The 16716-nt window shown below is 41.6% G+C and overlaps 1 protein-coding gene across 1 annotated transcript in view; it reads left to right on the top strand.

Annotated features, from left to right (window-relative positions):
• The window catches only part of LOC109290242 (transmembrane protein 132B-like), a 317341-nt gene extending 300858 nt beyond the window's left edge, over positions 1 to 16483 (top strand). Inside the window, exons 7-9 of the mRNA XM_019506646.1 lie at positions 7603 to 7876; positions 9117 to 9308; positions 10800 to 16483. Coding sequence (XP_019362191.1) covers positions 7603 to 7876; positions 9117 to 9308; positions 10800 to 11954 — 1621 coding nt within the window. The 3' untranslated portion in view covers positions 11955 to 16483. The remainder of the gene's footprint in view (positions 1 to 7602; positions 7877 to 9116; positions 9309 to 10799) is intronic.
• Positions 16484 to 16716: the final 233 nt, after the last annotated feature.

Here is a 16716-nt window from a genome sequence, read left to right as displayed (position 1 = left end):
ACATGGCTTACCTTAAAAATCCCTCTATATGGTGAACTTTTGTTTTCTTTTTCTGGCACATTTTGGAGCTATGCATTATCAGCATGTTATAGGAAAAATGCAGAATAATAATTTAACCTATGGTATTTGCTGCTATTAATATGAACAGTCAGCTTCCCCGAATGAAAATCTGCTCTCTGAATAGGTGTATGATCATGGCTAATGTATTGCTTGGGGTCCCTGAGCAGCAGCTTGCTAATAGCAAGTCAAATCATGGAATGAATAGTAGAAAAGCCTACTATATCAGCAAATGAGACGAACATTTTTAAATTAAAATCAAATAATAGAGTGAAGAAAAGGTCCAGGCACAGTCTGATTGTCTAACAAGAACATTTATTTTGATTCTTTATTTGTCTGGAAAATAATGATCTTTTTGAATTTCTTATGTCACCCTCATGCACAGATATTTACATGGAACGAGTCACTGCAGGTTGCATTAATAAGAATTGCATGGCCGGTGCCTCGCACAAGTTTAATATATCCCTCTTTAATTTAAATAAATGTTTGCCAACTAGGATAGCACCTTATTTTCATGAGGCCCCCAAGGAGACACAAATCTGAGACCACTGTTCATTCAGTGAAAGACAATATACTTCAAGACATTTGATCTAAAGCAGTACCAACTGCACAGTATCCAAGATAAAAAACCAATGGAATATTGAAGGCTATCAGATCAAAATGAATAGGTTCACAAGATGGGCAAATCAAAACCCAATGACATTCAAATACTGAGAAATGCAAGGTGCTCCACCTCGGGAGGAAAAAACCCACATACTTATAGGTTCAGCAGTGCTACACATGCTAGCACCACGATCGAAAGAGACTTGGGGGTCATGACTGACCACAAAATGAACATGAGCCACCAATGCAATGCCTCAGATGGCAAAGCAAATAAAACTCTGGCTTGCATCTACCAATGCATCTCAAGCAAGACCCAAGAAGTCATCCTTCTGCTTTACTTGGCCTTGGTGAGGCTGCAGCTGGAGTACTGCATCCAATTCTGGGCTCCACACTTCAGAAAGGATGTGGAGAAGCTTGAGAGAGTCCAAAGGAGGGCCACACACATGGTTAGAGGTCAAGAGAACAGGCCTCATAAGAACAGGCTGAAAACCATGGGACTTTTCAGCTTGGAGAAGTGAAGGCTCAGGGGTGCCTTGGTTGCAGCCTATAAGTATATAAGGGTGTGCACTAGGAACTGGGAGAACATCTGTTCACTAGGGCACCCCATGGGAAGACAAGATCTAATGGTCACAAACTGCTGGAAGCATAAACTCCGCATGCCCCCGGAGGCTGCGGGGGCACAGTGAGCTCCCACAGGTGGTGGCACTGTTGGTGGTGGGAGTGTGGCAGCGGCAAGCAGGGAGCTCCCGCAGGCAGCCATGGTGCTGTTGGTGGTGGGGAGGGGTTGGGTGGGGTGGAGAGTGCTGACTGGCAGTTGGCGACCACCCACAGACGTTGCTGGCAGCAGCCGGTGGGGAGGCAGGGGTGACAAGCAACCATGCACCCATGCATACCCCCTACATGTTGCCAATGGCGGGAAGACTGTTTTAGACTGGACATAAGGAGAAGCTTCTTTACCGTCCAGGTCTCCAGAGTCTGAAATATGTTCCCCCCAGAAGTGGTGCAAGCACCTACTCTGCATACCTTTAAGAAACACTTGGATGCTTAACTTGCTGGGATGATCTGACCCCAGCTGACTTCTTGCCCCTTGGGCAGAGGGCTGGACCCGATGATCATGTGAAGTCCCTTCCAGCCCTAATATCTATGATATAAAGACGGTTTTATACAAAGACGATGATATTTGTAAACTACAGGCTATTGTAGCTGATCATTCTTTACACAGTATGAACTACTACTGTCATGTCTACATGGGAACACTCAGGTCAGGTAAGCTGAATTAGCTAAAGTGGATTTAAAATGGGTTAGTTAAAAGCGCAGTAAAATGCTACTTGAATGGTATATTTTGGAAGTAAACTGGTCTTCCAAAGAAAATTAACTGGAAGTGAATGAAGACCACTTTACTTTCAGCTAAGAACTTTGTAATGCATGTTAGCACACTTCAAACCCACACCCTTAGAGCACTTTTACACATGCTCTGCTGGGGGGGAGGCACTTTAATAAGAGTGGCTTTGAGAGTCACTCAAATTAAAGTGCCACTGTATCTCATGTACCTGCATCCCCGCACTTCAAAATGATGGCGGGGGCACTTGAACTAAAGCTCATTCGACGAACTTCAGATAAAGGACCCCCACCACCATTTTGAAGCTGATACACGAGACACGGAGGCTGACTTGAGCAAGATAATTGCCATGCTCCAGTAGACTCGATTAATCGAGTCTGCTCTGGCCCACTGTAATTACAGTGCATCAGAGCAGCCTCCCAGCATGTCTTAGTTAACTGATCTAACTTCCCCTTTTGATATTTTTATAGGATTTTATTTTCCGGATCAGCAAACGCAACCCACTGCCGTTCTGGCAGAAACAGTGGGTTGAGATGTGCCGTGGCTTTTTGTAGTTTTACACAAATCAAATACTCAGAACTTAAAGTTTTGCACTTAACAGATTTTTCTCTCATCCAAGGTGTTGTAAGTTGCCTTTAAAAATGAGCGAATTTTCTTTTTTAATGTGTATTTCCTGTTCAAAAACCAGCTAAACTGATTTAACTGTTTTTTAAACAGAAAATTTGCATCTGGCCTGAGAACCTGAATGCCTAGTTTCAGTACAATTTAAATTAAAATGGACAAGCTTAAACCACTCATAGAGAAGATATGTAATAGAATAGCTGACAGATCGCTGATTATATCAGTGCTAGCAGGCACCATTTTAATAGGCTGCTGTTTTAAGTCTGTTCCCTGGCAAGGGCTTTATCCGTCTGAAATGTAAATTAAATGTAATTCTGGCAACCTTGGTGCACTCTAGAAAAGCAAAGATCTTCTAAGTAAGTATGTGAAGCAGCAAGAAATATGGATGAGCAGGATTTGGAGAGATATCCAAAGCACAAGGCTTACTATAACCTCAGAGGTGACCAGGAGGGGGGAAAAAATATGAAGCTTATATTTGAGAGGATGTGTCTTAAAAAGAAAATGAGTTCACTGCTTAAGGAAGGATTTTAGGCCACCTAAAACACCTTAACAAGAAGTTAAGACTCTATAGGGACCGTGTAATTTAATGGATTTCAAATATTTTGTTGGGTCTAGGGAGACAAAGTACTGAACTGCTCTGCCTTATTAACTGAAGCCAGGATTTGTGGCTTTGAAGTGGAAATGAATGTCATTTGTTAAAAAAAAATAAAAATAATACAACACACCTTGAGTTGGCAACTTGAAAGCTTGCTCTGAAAATGCAGGCACATCACTTTCTTTCTTTGCACTGGCATTATGGAGTGCATATAAGAAAAAGCCTCAAACATTTAAGTTCTAACATTTATTACCTAATATTCTAAGCTCTGAATCCCAACGCTTTTCTCCTGTTCTGACGCTTCGGTGCAACAGAAAAGTTTTACGATAATAAGGAACTTGGTCTCGAAGAGGAAATGCTCAAGTGCTACCAACAATGGGTTGTAAAAACTCATAAAGTGATGGAGCCCAAGGGTGGATCCCATGCCTATAGATCCCAAGGACACTGCAAGGAGGGCAATGACTTGAGCAATCTCTCCCTGCTGGTAGTGCAGATCCTGGGAGAGAAATACTGTGGGTGACTTGCATACTGGCACAGTGCAAGTCGTGGAGGAACGACTCTTCCTTGGAGCAGCATGATTTCCACTGTGGAAGCCTGTGGGGGCGGCAGGAAGCAGCTGCTGCCTGGGCTCTATACTCTGATCATGCAATTTCTCTGATGCAGGGGAGTGCCGGACCTGTAGCTCTGAAAGCGTAAGAGCCACAGGTTTGTTAACAGGAGGAGCAATGGTGGCAAGTGTCCTCTCTTTTAAGGTTTGGGCACAGAAACGGCCCCCTTCTCCAGTCAGTCCTCTCCCACACGAGGAGAACAGGACTGAAACTCTCTCCCCTGCAGCCTGCATCATTTTTTAACAGAAAGTGACAATATTCTGTTCCTGTTCAACGTTTCTAGAAATCATTAGGTTCAGACAGCAGCGTAAACATTAAGAAAAATGACTCACAAATGAGTTCAAATACGTGAGTCAAGCATTTGTCCGTGTGACCATAATAAAGAAACCACAGATGTATCATTTTTTTTTTAATTGTGTAATATAGAGACACTTACCATGGCTTCCAGGGCAGCTGCCTCTTCTTTTTTTTCCTTTCCTCTACTTCCTTAACAACTCCTTTAACAACCCCAAAGCCTTTTCCCAAGAACAGCTCTTGCACAGCCTCTTCCAGTTTTGCTTGTGTATCCAAAGTTTGGATAAAAGAAAAAATAAATCACAAAGTCTGGGATTGTTCAGAGCTAGGATCTGCTTCAAGCCCGTTACTTAGTATTGACCACAGCAACCTGAATATGGCAGCGAGAAGGCCAGAGATGCGATCTTAGACGAGACCTCCTGCTTTTAACTTGAAAAGTCTGGTTTGAGGAGAACACCTTCTTTGAAGCAAAAAAAAATCATCCCTTTCCTAGCAATATCCATCCTGCTTAAAGAAGATGGAAGAACATAGTTGTTTTGAGGAGAGAGCAAGTCTTTCCATGGTATTTTAAAGTCTTCAAAAGTGAGAATGGGTTTGGGATGCATTAGCAGTCCTAGCAGTCCGCTAGGTTTCTTGCATTCCCACCGTGTTTGTTCTGCTTGACTGGGACCACATCAGCTGATGGAGTCCAGAGGTCATCTTCTGATGGCAGGGGAAAGGATTCATGACTATGGAACAGAAAAGCCTTTATATAAGAGTTTTAAAGGGAGAATTAATGGTATCAGGCAGCTTGATTGTTTCCCTTTTCTCTAAATGAGAAAATGGCTGAGAACCACATTTGGGTTTTGAAAGACCTCCGATCCAGGTTCTCCACTGTCTGACCCTGTGGGGTGAGATTAAAATAAAAAAACTGTCTAGTTGCAGCTCTCCTCTTGCCAGAACTCAAAGGGGCGAGGCTTTCAGGAGAGCTCGGCATCCAAAAGCTGCCCTTTTGGGAGATGATTACCAGCCAAATTCTCCAAACAGCTCATTGAGGGTAATAAGTGGGTTCTGCTGGATGCTCAAAATCTGCCCATTTGTTTTGGTGCTTGAGTACAAGCTGAGGTTTTTTTGAACATCTGGCTCTAGTTGGGGACTGAGAGTATCTTTGGAAATGTGCCCAAATATGTGCCAATATGTTATTTAGATTTGTAAGTGAGATGAATTTGTGAGCACAGTCTTTTGGATATAGCACAAGAGTAAAGCATCCTTGAGCAACATTTCTTTTTCAAATATAGCATGTCCCATTCATCCTAGTGGTTGCTCTGTTGGCATCAGCAGAATAACCATGCGATAATGTACTATTCAACTACTAAATGATGTTTGTTAAGGCCATATTGCAATCTGCAGATCAGTTCCTTAGTTTATAAAGCACAAAGACTTTCTTGACTCGGTCACTTTGAAGGTCACATTTTGTGATGCTTCTTCATCGTCTCGGTCGCCAGCTTTGTCATAAAGCCATTTACAATAACAGCAATTCTGTTTTATGATAGTCTGTTTCATAACTAGTATTTCAAACATATGCCAAAGGAACACAGTAAATACTAAAACAGTTCCCCAAATACCATGAAAAATAAGACGGTTATCCCACATTCCCCTTCTTTAGCAATGGTTACAGGCTGAAAAAAAGAAGTACTTCCAGGCAATGAATTTCACAGCATGGGAGCATAATGAGAGAAAACGTGGCCACCTAGTGCTTAATATCTGACTTTCAGCACAACAAAATGGCCCAAAATAGAGAATCTACATGCTTGTCCTGGGGTATAAACAAGAAAATGAATCAATGAAAAACAGTGTTTAAACCACAGAAAATGCTGTGCTAGGTTTGAATAGCAGTGCTGTTGTACAAGTAGCGTTTGATGCTTTCTGGAACACTTTATAAGGACTGTTAACTGTATAGTCACAGTGGTTACAGTATGAAGGGAGATGGTTAGAAAATTATAAAGCAGGTGTCTGTAATGATGCTATTGATCAGGGCTGTGAGTGACAGCCCAGCCAAGCATTGATCTCATGCTGGGATTTGCTCACTGGATTCAAGAACGATGTGACGCAGTAATTGATTTCCTGAGTACTTATTGAAGTGTTGAGTCCTATTTTATTTTTCTGAAATCCTGACTGGTTGTTACATGGATTTAGACGTGTCCAGGTACCCACAACAGTTTGTCTGTGCATGTGTGTGTGGGAGAGGCAAGGATTTCTTGGAGTGATATATTTTTCAGGCTCTTTACATGTGCACAAGAGTAAAGCATTATTTAGGCAGGGGATCTTGAATGCATTGTGCCTAGCAGACAAAGCTATTGCCATATTGCCACAAAGGCTCTAGTTACTATCTGCACTCCTTCCAGGGCTGATCAGCGGCTGTGGGTATTTGTACAGGGATAGGTACCACTGGCCCCACTCTGAAATTTTTCCTCCTGTTTTGTTTAGGCAGCTCCAGGATTTGAAATAATAGCTGTAGAATAAACCTAGCGACAGATCCCCTAGAACTTCAACACTGATGGACAAGGCTCAAAAGTTGGGAGTTTCCACTTGGGAAAGTGCCTTCTAAGCTGTGCAGTATCAAATTATCACCTGACCCCAGCACTCTTTCCTGCCCAGGGCAGGGGGTTGGACTTGATGATCTAATGGGTCCCTTCTGACCCTGAAGTCTATGAAAATTCATAGATTCATAGATTCATAGATTAAGGGTCGGAAGGGACCTAGTAGATCTTCTAGCCCGACCCCCCGCCAGGGCGGGAGAACAACAAAAACCCCAAAAAGAGAAATGGGACTCAAACGAGTCCAGCCAGGTGGGCATCCAGCCTCTTCTTAAAGACCCCCAGGGTAGGGGCCAGCACCACTTCCCTTGGAAGTTGGTTCCAGCTCCTAGCCGCCCTAACGGTGAAGTAGTTTTTGCGGATGTTCAATCTATACCTCCTCTCCAACAGCTTGTGCCCATTTCTCCTTGTTATGCCAGCGGGCGCTAGGGGAAACAGCGTCTCCCCCAAACCCCTCTGGTCCCCCCTAGTGAGTCTATAGACAGTCACCAGGTCCCCCCTTAGCCTTCTCTTGTGGAGGCTGAATAGGTTCAGGTCCCGCAGTCTCTCACTGTAGAGTCTGCCCTGTTGTCCCTGGATCATGCGGGTGGCCCTCCTCTGGACCCTCTCCATATTGTCCACATCCCTCTTGAAATGGGGCGCACAGAACTGGGCACAATACTCCAGCTGTGGCCTGACCAGCGTCGCATAGAGGGGGAGGATCACCTCTTTGGCTCTACTCGAGATGCAAAATTGTCATTAAGTTTTCCAACTTAGACCTACAAAATGCCTTTGGCCTATTTCTTCTTGTGCTGGCAGATTATGATGAAATCACTAATGTTATATAGGCATAGGAAGGAGGTTTCAACGTTCTTAAATGATCATGGTGGTAAGAGAGAGCTCAATAAATACACCTACTCAACTTTGTAGGCCTACCCGGGACAGTGATGATGAAGAGGATGACGAACGGAAGGGAAGAGGCTGTACTCTTCAGTACCAGCATGCGATGGTGAGAGTCCTCACACAGTTTGTAGCTGAATCCTCTGACTTTGGAGGCCAGCTGACCTACATGCTTGGCTCCGAATGGCAGTTCGACATCACAGATCTCGTGACTGATTTCATGAAGGTGGAAGAACCTAAGATTGCTAAGTTACAGGATGGCCGGGTTCTGGTTGGTCGTGAGCATGGGATAACCACAGTTCAGGTACAGCTTTAAAATATATCTGTACATTTAGGGGCCTGACATGGGCACACGAGGGCCAGATGGAGTTGGTGTGGGCCCCACCCTGCAGCACAGGGCCCTGGGAGGCAGTGCAGGGCTCCCAGAAGCAGCATGGGGCTCCTGGAGGTGATATGGTGCTGACAGAGGCAGTGTGGGGCTGAAAGAGGTGGCATGGTGCCTGATCCTAGATCATGGGGGCCAATCTGGCTTGCAGACTGGCCCTGAGCCACTCATCTCAACAGACGGTTGAGTGCCACTGGTCTAGATTTACGAAAATATTTAGACACATTAAGAGTTATTAGGTTAAGAGTAAATATGCCCTAGCTGTGATAAAGGACTGTTTTTGGAGACAAGCATTAAGTGAACATACAAAGAAATTTGAATAGGTTCTGGTTTCTGTTGTCATGGTTCTTAGTTATAGCAACACAGGGAAGTTGGGGTGAGATTTGCAAAGGGATTTATTTGCCACAAGAGGCAGATGGGAATTTTCAAAAATACCTACGGCTACTTATTTTTGAGATCTATAGTGGGAAAGTACTTAACCCGTTTAAAAAGCCAACTGTGTGCCTATCTGCATTGAGAGGTGCCTAAATTTAAATATGTGGTTTCTTGTGTTCCAAAACTGCTTTAAAACTGTTTTCATGTCATTAATAATGACTCTTGAAATGATTCTTAAATGGAGGTTGTGTATGTAATGCAGCCTTACATACAGGGCCCATGTCTTGGACCTAAACCAAGGACAGTTGACATTTTGGGCCTAATGCTGCACAGGAAAGACTCATATTGGCTATAGTGGGCATTGGTAGCAAGGTTCTTAGTCTGGGTAAGGGGTGCTCAACTGCCAGCCCATGGGCCAGATCTGGCCTGCAGGGATCTCCACGGGTCTGTAAATTTGGTAGCCAGGGAGTGGTGGCATTAGTTGACGCTCCTCTTCTGCCATATTTCTGGACCCATATAGAGCCTTGTGGGCCAGACAGCATGCTGGATTGGTGCGCGGAGGTGACCCGGTGAAACATTTTATTACAATTTTTGTAAATCTAGTAATTTGACAGCAAAATGAATGTAACAGTTTTTGGGGAAACCATTTATAGCTTACAAATGAATGTGGCAGACATAAGATTGAATCAATCAGGAGTGTTTCAGCAATGAAAGAGTATAAACTTGTTGTGCAAGAGTGCGTCCCGTGCTGTTTAACACAAGAATACTTGCTTGCTTTTTGAAGGTTTTGTCGCCGCTCTCCGATTCCATCTTGGCTGAGAAGACAGTGATAGTACTAGATGACCGGGTAACAATTACAGACCTAGGGGTGCAGCTAGTTGCAGGCTTGTCCCTATCTTTACAAATAAGCAAAGGAAATAAGAGAGCTATTGTTTCCACAGCCTCCGCTTATGATATTCTTCATGCCCCGAAACAGGTATGGATCGAGACAGTATTGCCATTTTATAACTGATTGATTTGTTTGCTGTGTTTGCCAGATCACAGGGGAAAGCTATATCCTGTAGAGTTATTCAGCATGCATAAGGCGAAAGCAGTGCATTTCATGTACCTGAAGACACAGCTCCCTACAGCAGCTCACTCGTCCAGGTCTGCTCCTGCCCAGATACCTTTACAGCATGGCCATGCATTTAGCACAAGAGTCCTGGCCATACACATTACTGATGGCACCACACAGGCAACTGGCTGAGCATGCACCTCTTCTTAGCAGATCACATCTTATGGGGAAGTGATGTGTGTCACTGTAGTTAGCACGTGTGCACACTCCCAGGGTAAGGCAATGTGGACTGTAAGGACTTGATTAACTATTGAGGTGGGGATAGGTTCCCTGTCCCTATGCCCTCTTCCCACATGAGTATAAATACTGCCAAGCAAAGCTCTTACCCTTCTCTATGAAAATTTCACATATTTGCTCAGCTGAAATCCTCCCCTCAGTGGTTTTGGATCTAATATAGAATTGCTCCCTGCAGTCCTGAGGCTCAGCCTTGTGCAAGTTCAGAAGGATTAAGCCAATAAGTTTATTCACCACATCTAGTTTGTACTGTGTTTAAAAGAATCTAGACGTTACAGAGTATCCACTTACCCCTCCTGTTTTTACCATAAAAGTAGACCCCATCCTAAATGGGGTTGGGTGTATTTTGGTGACAGCATGGCAGAATCAGAAAGAAGCAGATAAATATGTAAAAAAAACCTTATGTTCTGATATTTCAGTATCAGTATGCAACTGCTTTTTAGCACAGGTAATAGTCAATGAAGGACAAAAAATGGGTTTGGCCAAACATTGCTCAAAAGCTAAATAGCATCACATTTTTATAAAAAGAGTGTGATTTCTTTTATGTCTAAAGTGGACCATCATGTTTATACACTTCACATAACCTTGTGCATTTGAAAATACTTTAGTAGAGAATGTAAAATACTTCATTCAATTCTGTCTCATAATATAATCTGTTTAAAGGGGCTGAGCAGGATTAACCTCCTGACCAACGACCCCTAGAATTTATGCAGGCCTTTTATAAAGAGAAGTAGCATGTCACAGTGTTCCTTACCTTTATGTCATTTTCCTAAGTTAATTAAATGCTAGGAATCTGATTATCTTCATCAGTGGGCTCTGGTTTTAGAAAATGAAATTCTTATTTTGTACCAGAGAGGACAGCAAGAATGGTTTTGCACTTAGAGTTAGATGGTTCCTTGTTTGCACTCCCAAATACAAGAAATGTCTAAGGGGTGTACAAGATGCAGAATTGCAAGTCTAAAACCAAAACCTGGTTGAAGCTTTTTGGAAAAAAACCCCCAAACCGAACTATGGCCATAGTCTCTATTCATATCACTAGTGTGAAGCAAACTTAAGCTACCAAAAATGTATAATGCGGTATTGTAACTTCCATACTGTTTTTCTCCCCCTCCTCCATAGGAAGCCATAGTCAGCGCCTGGATTTTGTTCAGTGATGGCTCTGTGACGCCTTTAGACATTTATGACTCCAAGGATTTTTCTATCACAGTCACTTCGCTGGATGAGATGGTAGTATCTGCCCAGCAAAACCTTCAGTCTAGATGGCCTGGGGTAGTTGCAGAGGGTGACGGGCAAGGACCCCTAATTAAAATTGAAATGGTGATCAGTGAGCCCTGTCAGAAGACCAAGCGAAAGAGCATTTTGGCTGTGGGGAAAGGAAGTGTCAAAGTGAAATTTGGGCAGAAAGATTCTGATCACAAAGGAAGCACTAATGACATTGATGACATGGACAGAGATCTTAAAAACCACGTGAGCAATTCCATAGAAAAGACGGCAGAACAGGAGAGGACAGTGCAAGAATGGTCCAAAATTGGAGCTTCCATTAATCATGAAGACAATGTCAACAAAAGCACAACTTCCAAATCTCCCATTGATCAGAAAAAAGGTCCCGAGGATGGCCAGCTCCTAAGTAATCCAACCATCTTTGCAAGTTTTCCTACACAAGTAGAGATCCCAGGGCAAAATAATCCCAATGACCTTACGTTGACTTCGAGAGGGTTAACAGATTTGGAGATTGGCATGTATGCCCTGCTGTGTGTTTTCTGCCTAGCGATTTTGGTCTTTTTAATTAACTGCGTGGCTTTTGCTTGGAAGTACAGGCACAAAAGGTTTGCTGTGAGTGAGCAAGGCAACATCCCGCATTCTCATGATTGGGTCTGGCTTGGAAATGAGGTTGAACTTTTGGAAAACCCAGTTGACATTTCACTCCCATCAGAGGAATGCACTACGATGATTGACAGAGGAATGCAGTTTGAAGAAAGCAACTTTCTCCTTAATGGGAGCTCTCAGAAAAATCTTCACACTCAGATCCTCAGATCATCCGACTATGCTTGCGAGAAAGAAGTTAAAAGTGAACCTATTCATCCTTCCGGGCCAAAACAGAAACGAGTTAAGTTCACTTCATATACCACAATCCTGCCAGAAGATGGAGGTCCCTACACCAATTCAATCCTGTTTGACAGTGACGATAATATTAAATGGGTATGCCAAGATATGAATCTTGGCGATTCCAAGGAACTTAGGGACTATATGGAAAGACTGCAAGACAATATGTAAAACTACTTTCTTATGTTTGTAATCACCTTTATGCCTTCTGTTTCATGGATGGTGGAACAGTCAGTCCAGTCAGCAATAGGAAATAACCCAAGAGAGTCTAACCTGTGGAGGTCCTGAGATGATAACTTCATATCATTGAGCAGGTACAGGAAGCTGGCTGAGTTAAATGCGTTTCACCATAAACCAGGATGTGCCCCTAAAACAGCTCCATGTAGGTGTTTGGAGGTGTCGCACATGATGGCTGTTTTTGTATACTGCCTGGTACTAGCTAAATGCTAATACAACTACGCTCAGACTCAGAGGAGACTACCTTTGTTTGTCATCTCATGATAAGCGGTAATTCAGAGAACGAGGGATTTTTTCTGTTGATTTTTTCTAGTCGTCGTCCCTTGTAAAGCACAGTGGATATTTCTTGCTTACAGCCTGAGACTAGGCGTACTTTAAAAGAAATCTAAAATCTGTTTAATTGTATTGCCTATGTGCAAGGCAGCCAAGCAGTTTCATTATTTTTTACGGGAACACCCACCTACGTGTGGTTCATTCTTTTCCGTATTGTTTATGAAGTTTATTTGACTTAGGGAGCACTAAATATTTTCTTTGAGGACCTTTTTTTTTCTTTTTCCTTCTTTTCGGTTGTACCAAAGTGTAGTACAGTATATTTACAATGATTCAGGTTTTCTACTCATTAGCATCAGCCCTGAAGGATACCTCCTTCATCACTGATTATTTTTCTCCTTCCCATGTGAGTCTTTAATATCTGAAACATAGAAAGGTATTAAGAAATCTTACACTGGGAAAGGGTTGTATCGTCTTACAGGGAACTGTAAATACAATAATAAACCCTGGAAAACAAAAAAAATCAAGGAGTAGCCCTGGGTTTACTTTTGTCATTGACAACGTGAAAAATTACCGGCAGCAAAACTGAATACCTTTCAAAGAACAATGCCTCTGTTGAAACAGTAACATTTATAGAAATTCTGTGTGGGCAACACGTATTATTAATATCACAAAAAAACCTCCACCCCCAGAAACGTGGTATTGAAATGCATAGAACAGGGAGCAAATTTTCTAGGAAATAAGCAAAGGCTTGAAGTCTGTGTTACTGTACAGTAAAAAAAAGAATTGATGCTCCGGTTTAACGGTACGTAGAGCTCCACCTACAATTACTGGTGCCTCCTGGCCCCATGTAAAACCCATCTCTAAACATAAGCCAGGTAAAGAGAGAGCCTTTGCATCAAGTTTGATTAGAAAAGGAAAAGAAAAACACGAGGCGGAGTAATACAAAGCGGCTATTCCTAAACTTGACAAGAAAAACTTTAGGCTGGAGATTCAAAGCTTCCATTTCAAAAGCATTATAGGCATTTTCACATTGAAGTACGATTGAAATGCATTGAAAATTACAACCTGGAAACCTTTCTGTATGAAATGTCTAAGAGAAGCTATAAAGTACGCTGGGTGAATTGGGAAAAGACTAAATAGGCACCTTGTCCAAACAGAACTTCCTCGCTGCCCCCCATTCTCCCAGGGTTTAGGCAAATTTGCCGGAGTTTAGGCAAATTAAATTCGAGAGCTGGATCTGGCAACCTGAGTGTGTTTCTGTAGCCGTCCAAGACAGCCGGGGCTCTGGGGAAGTCTGTTCAGATCCTAATCCACATGATGAGTTGGGAGCATCTCCAGTGCAAATACAACGGAGGAATGCTAATAATTAGCATGGAGGAGATAGTGTGGACACCACGGCTATTGAACTGACAACAGACTCCCGTTTGATATCGCTGCACCACGTGGCAAAGGGGGTGTATACTGTAATCCAGTTTTAAACTGGTAAGATAACAAAGAACATAATGGTACTTCAGTTTTATGAGACAGATGGCACTGGCTGGGTCACACTAAAGCTCAAGGTTTTTAATGATGTCTCTTTTTCTCTAATTTAACAGGGACGGATAGAGATGTCTTAATTGTTGCCAGTTACTGAAACATTTCTCCCCCCAGCTCACCAGATTCTTTCACATTGGGTTTAACTATAAGTAAAGCACAGCACCCATGGATATAAATTGGCCAGGAGTACATTTATATTAGAAGCGGTAAGAAGGTTTTTAATAGTCAAAACAGTGTGGTTCGGGAACGATCTTACAATAGGAGTAGGAGAGGCAAAATAACCTAACTACCTTTAAGATGGAATTAACTAACTTTAACTGTGGTATCATCTAACCTGGTTGCTTGTGACTGGACAATGTGATCTGGGAGATCCTTCCCAGTCCTCTGTGTTTTTCTATAACTACTTATCTACTTAAGCTCCGTGCTTAAGCATGTCCCGATCTCCATCCTTAGTTGGCAAAGCACTTAAGCTTATTAAACCCAAAGGAATTTAAGTGCATGCTTAAGTGCTTTATTGACTCTCTGCCAATATGTTAACAGTGGACATGAGTCAGTAGCTGTGCAGCTTATTCTGGAAAATTTCCCTTCTAGGAATGAGAAATACGAGGAAAAAAGTGAAACGGCAGTTTTCATGCTTTTCACATTAGCAGTCACTTCACTGCGAGGCCAAGGCTGTTGGCATTAGAGCACACATTTCCACGCTTCTGTTCCATTGTGTGCATGTTTAATATAAACTATAAAGTTTATATGGGGGATATAAGAGCAGTAAACTTCTAGCTTAGCACAGATTTCTCTGGGTTGGCCAAAGCAAAGTCCCTTGTCGGCTCTGCTGTCTGTAGCGTGGCTGGTTTGGGCTATCGAGAAGTCGTACACAGCAAGTCCATCCAGAAGTTAATGTCCACCAGTTACAATATACAATCAGTTAAAAAGCTAAGAAACATAATTGCTACCTAATAGTAAAAAAAAGAAAAAGACTTCAGCATTCAGCCTTCAACACCAATGCACTGAATATGGCCATGATGTGAAATAATCTGGAACTGTTTATAATATACTAATATTGAATAAACTGAAGTGTTGCATTAAAGTTCAGAAGTGACAGCAGGAAAAAATGCATAAAGCTACAGAATGAAAAACCAAGACAACAGCAAGAAAATGAGGAGTGTACATCTTTTGCTCTCATTTTATGCTTTTCTAACAGTTAAAAACAGTGGAGTTACTCTAGATCAACACTGGCCTAATAGGTTATCTGTTCCTACTTAGAAGAGCTAGGTGAAAATTTTAGGACAAGTAGTTTATTCAGGAAAAAGTAGTTCCAGATCAAGCAAATAGTTACAGCTGAAGAAAGCTAAAACATTCAAAGTAAAATTGTATAAATGCTTAATTTTGACGTTTTGGACAACATTTTAAAAACTTTTCAAAATGAAAATTTGAAACAAAAATTTCAAATGTTTCAATTTTACTTTTTTTTAAATGTGTGAAACAAAACAAAACAAAAAAAGAGAGCAGAATTAAACTTGTACCATGAACCTGAAATAATTGTTTTTGAAACAAGAGGGGAAAAAAAGGTTGGAAAAGAAGAGGAGAGAGAATTTTTTAAGCTCTAACTTGGCCAGTACACCAAAAATTCAGCTGTTTGCACTGTGTTTTTACTCTGTATTCTGCTCTCCTGTTAAATGAACTATATTTGAAGACCAGTAAAAATAAAATCTCAATTTTAATAGGATTATTAACCAAAAGAATGGATCCTATTAAAAGACAGATTGTTTATAAGCAGGAAACGTGAACTGATTGAGGAGACTTGCATTGTTATGCCTGTAAGCATTAAGCTTCACAAGCTGCAGAGAGGCAACACCCACGGCTTCATACAGAATAGGAAATACCCCAGAAAGGTATTTATGACTCTTACAGGACATATGTTTTGTGTAGGTTTCTTTGCACACTATCAAGGAAAGTACGCACGCATTAACTATACATAGCACCAAGAAGGAAACTCGTTAAGGGAGGATTCATCATGTGTCGATTCTTGCAAACTTTATAAATTATAAATAAAGGTAACACGAGACACTGTTGTAAATCTGTGTGCGGTGGTTTATATCTTCTGAAGATCTGACCCACAGAGAATATTAAGGGGATGGGTTCACTTCCAACTGTGCAGAATTATTATATTTCATTTAGACGTTATACAGCCCAAGTCTATATGGCTTTTCTAGGCACCCTTCTGATCTGAGTATGAATTTGGGAAACCAGTGCCCCTTACACTTCTCTATGTATAACAAAGCTAGATTAATATTAATGAGCTGCTCTTTCTTCATTCATATTGGGGAATGTACAAGAATACCTTAGAGCCATATGACTCTAATATGACATAATATAAAGGAATATATCTGTATTTCAAGGGAGAGTACATTATGAATGGGTTACCAAACTTTCATAGGGAATATGCTCTTTTCTGAAATACATATTGTATGCACTACATTTAAATACACTATAGTGTATTGTGAAAGGCATACATTTACTGAATCTGCAACACTGAATATGTATATACATTACACCCAAAATATTTATACATATAGTAAGTCTTAGATGTATAACAGAATGAGTACTGTACAAAATAAACTGTAAGTTAAGAGAATTAAAGAGGACTTTTATACCTGTGTAATTTGTATATTAAGTTATTCAAGCCTCAGTTTCTATTCTGAAATATGTCATTTTAAAGCTGTTTCTATAGACAGAGCTGAGAAGTAAAGACTGCAGCCTTAGGCAAGGCAGCAAACAAGTGAGACTATGAAGGGCATGAATACTAACATAGCTAGAAACATGTTGCTCACTGAAGTCTTAAATTTGAGTCTACCTATTTTAAACCTGAGAAAAACAAGGCGTGTTGCCT

The sequence above is a fragment of the Gavialis gangeticus genome, unplaced genomic scaffold, assembly GCF_001723915.1.
Source record: "Gavialis gangeticus isolate Ggan-Ray unplaced genomic scaffold, GavGan_comp1, whole genome shotgun sequence".
NCBI classification, from domain to species: domain Eukaryota; kingdom Metazoa; phylum Chordata; order Crocodylia; family Gavialidae; genus Gavialis; species Gavialis gangeticus.
The sequence above is the reverse complement of the archived record's forward strand: the minus strand, read 5'-3'. Positions and strand labels throughout refer to the sequence as shown.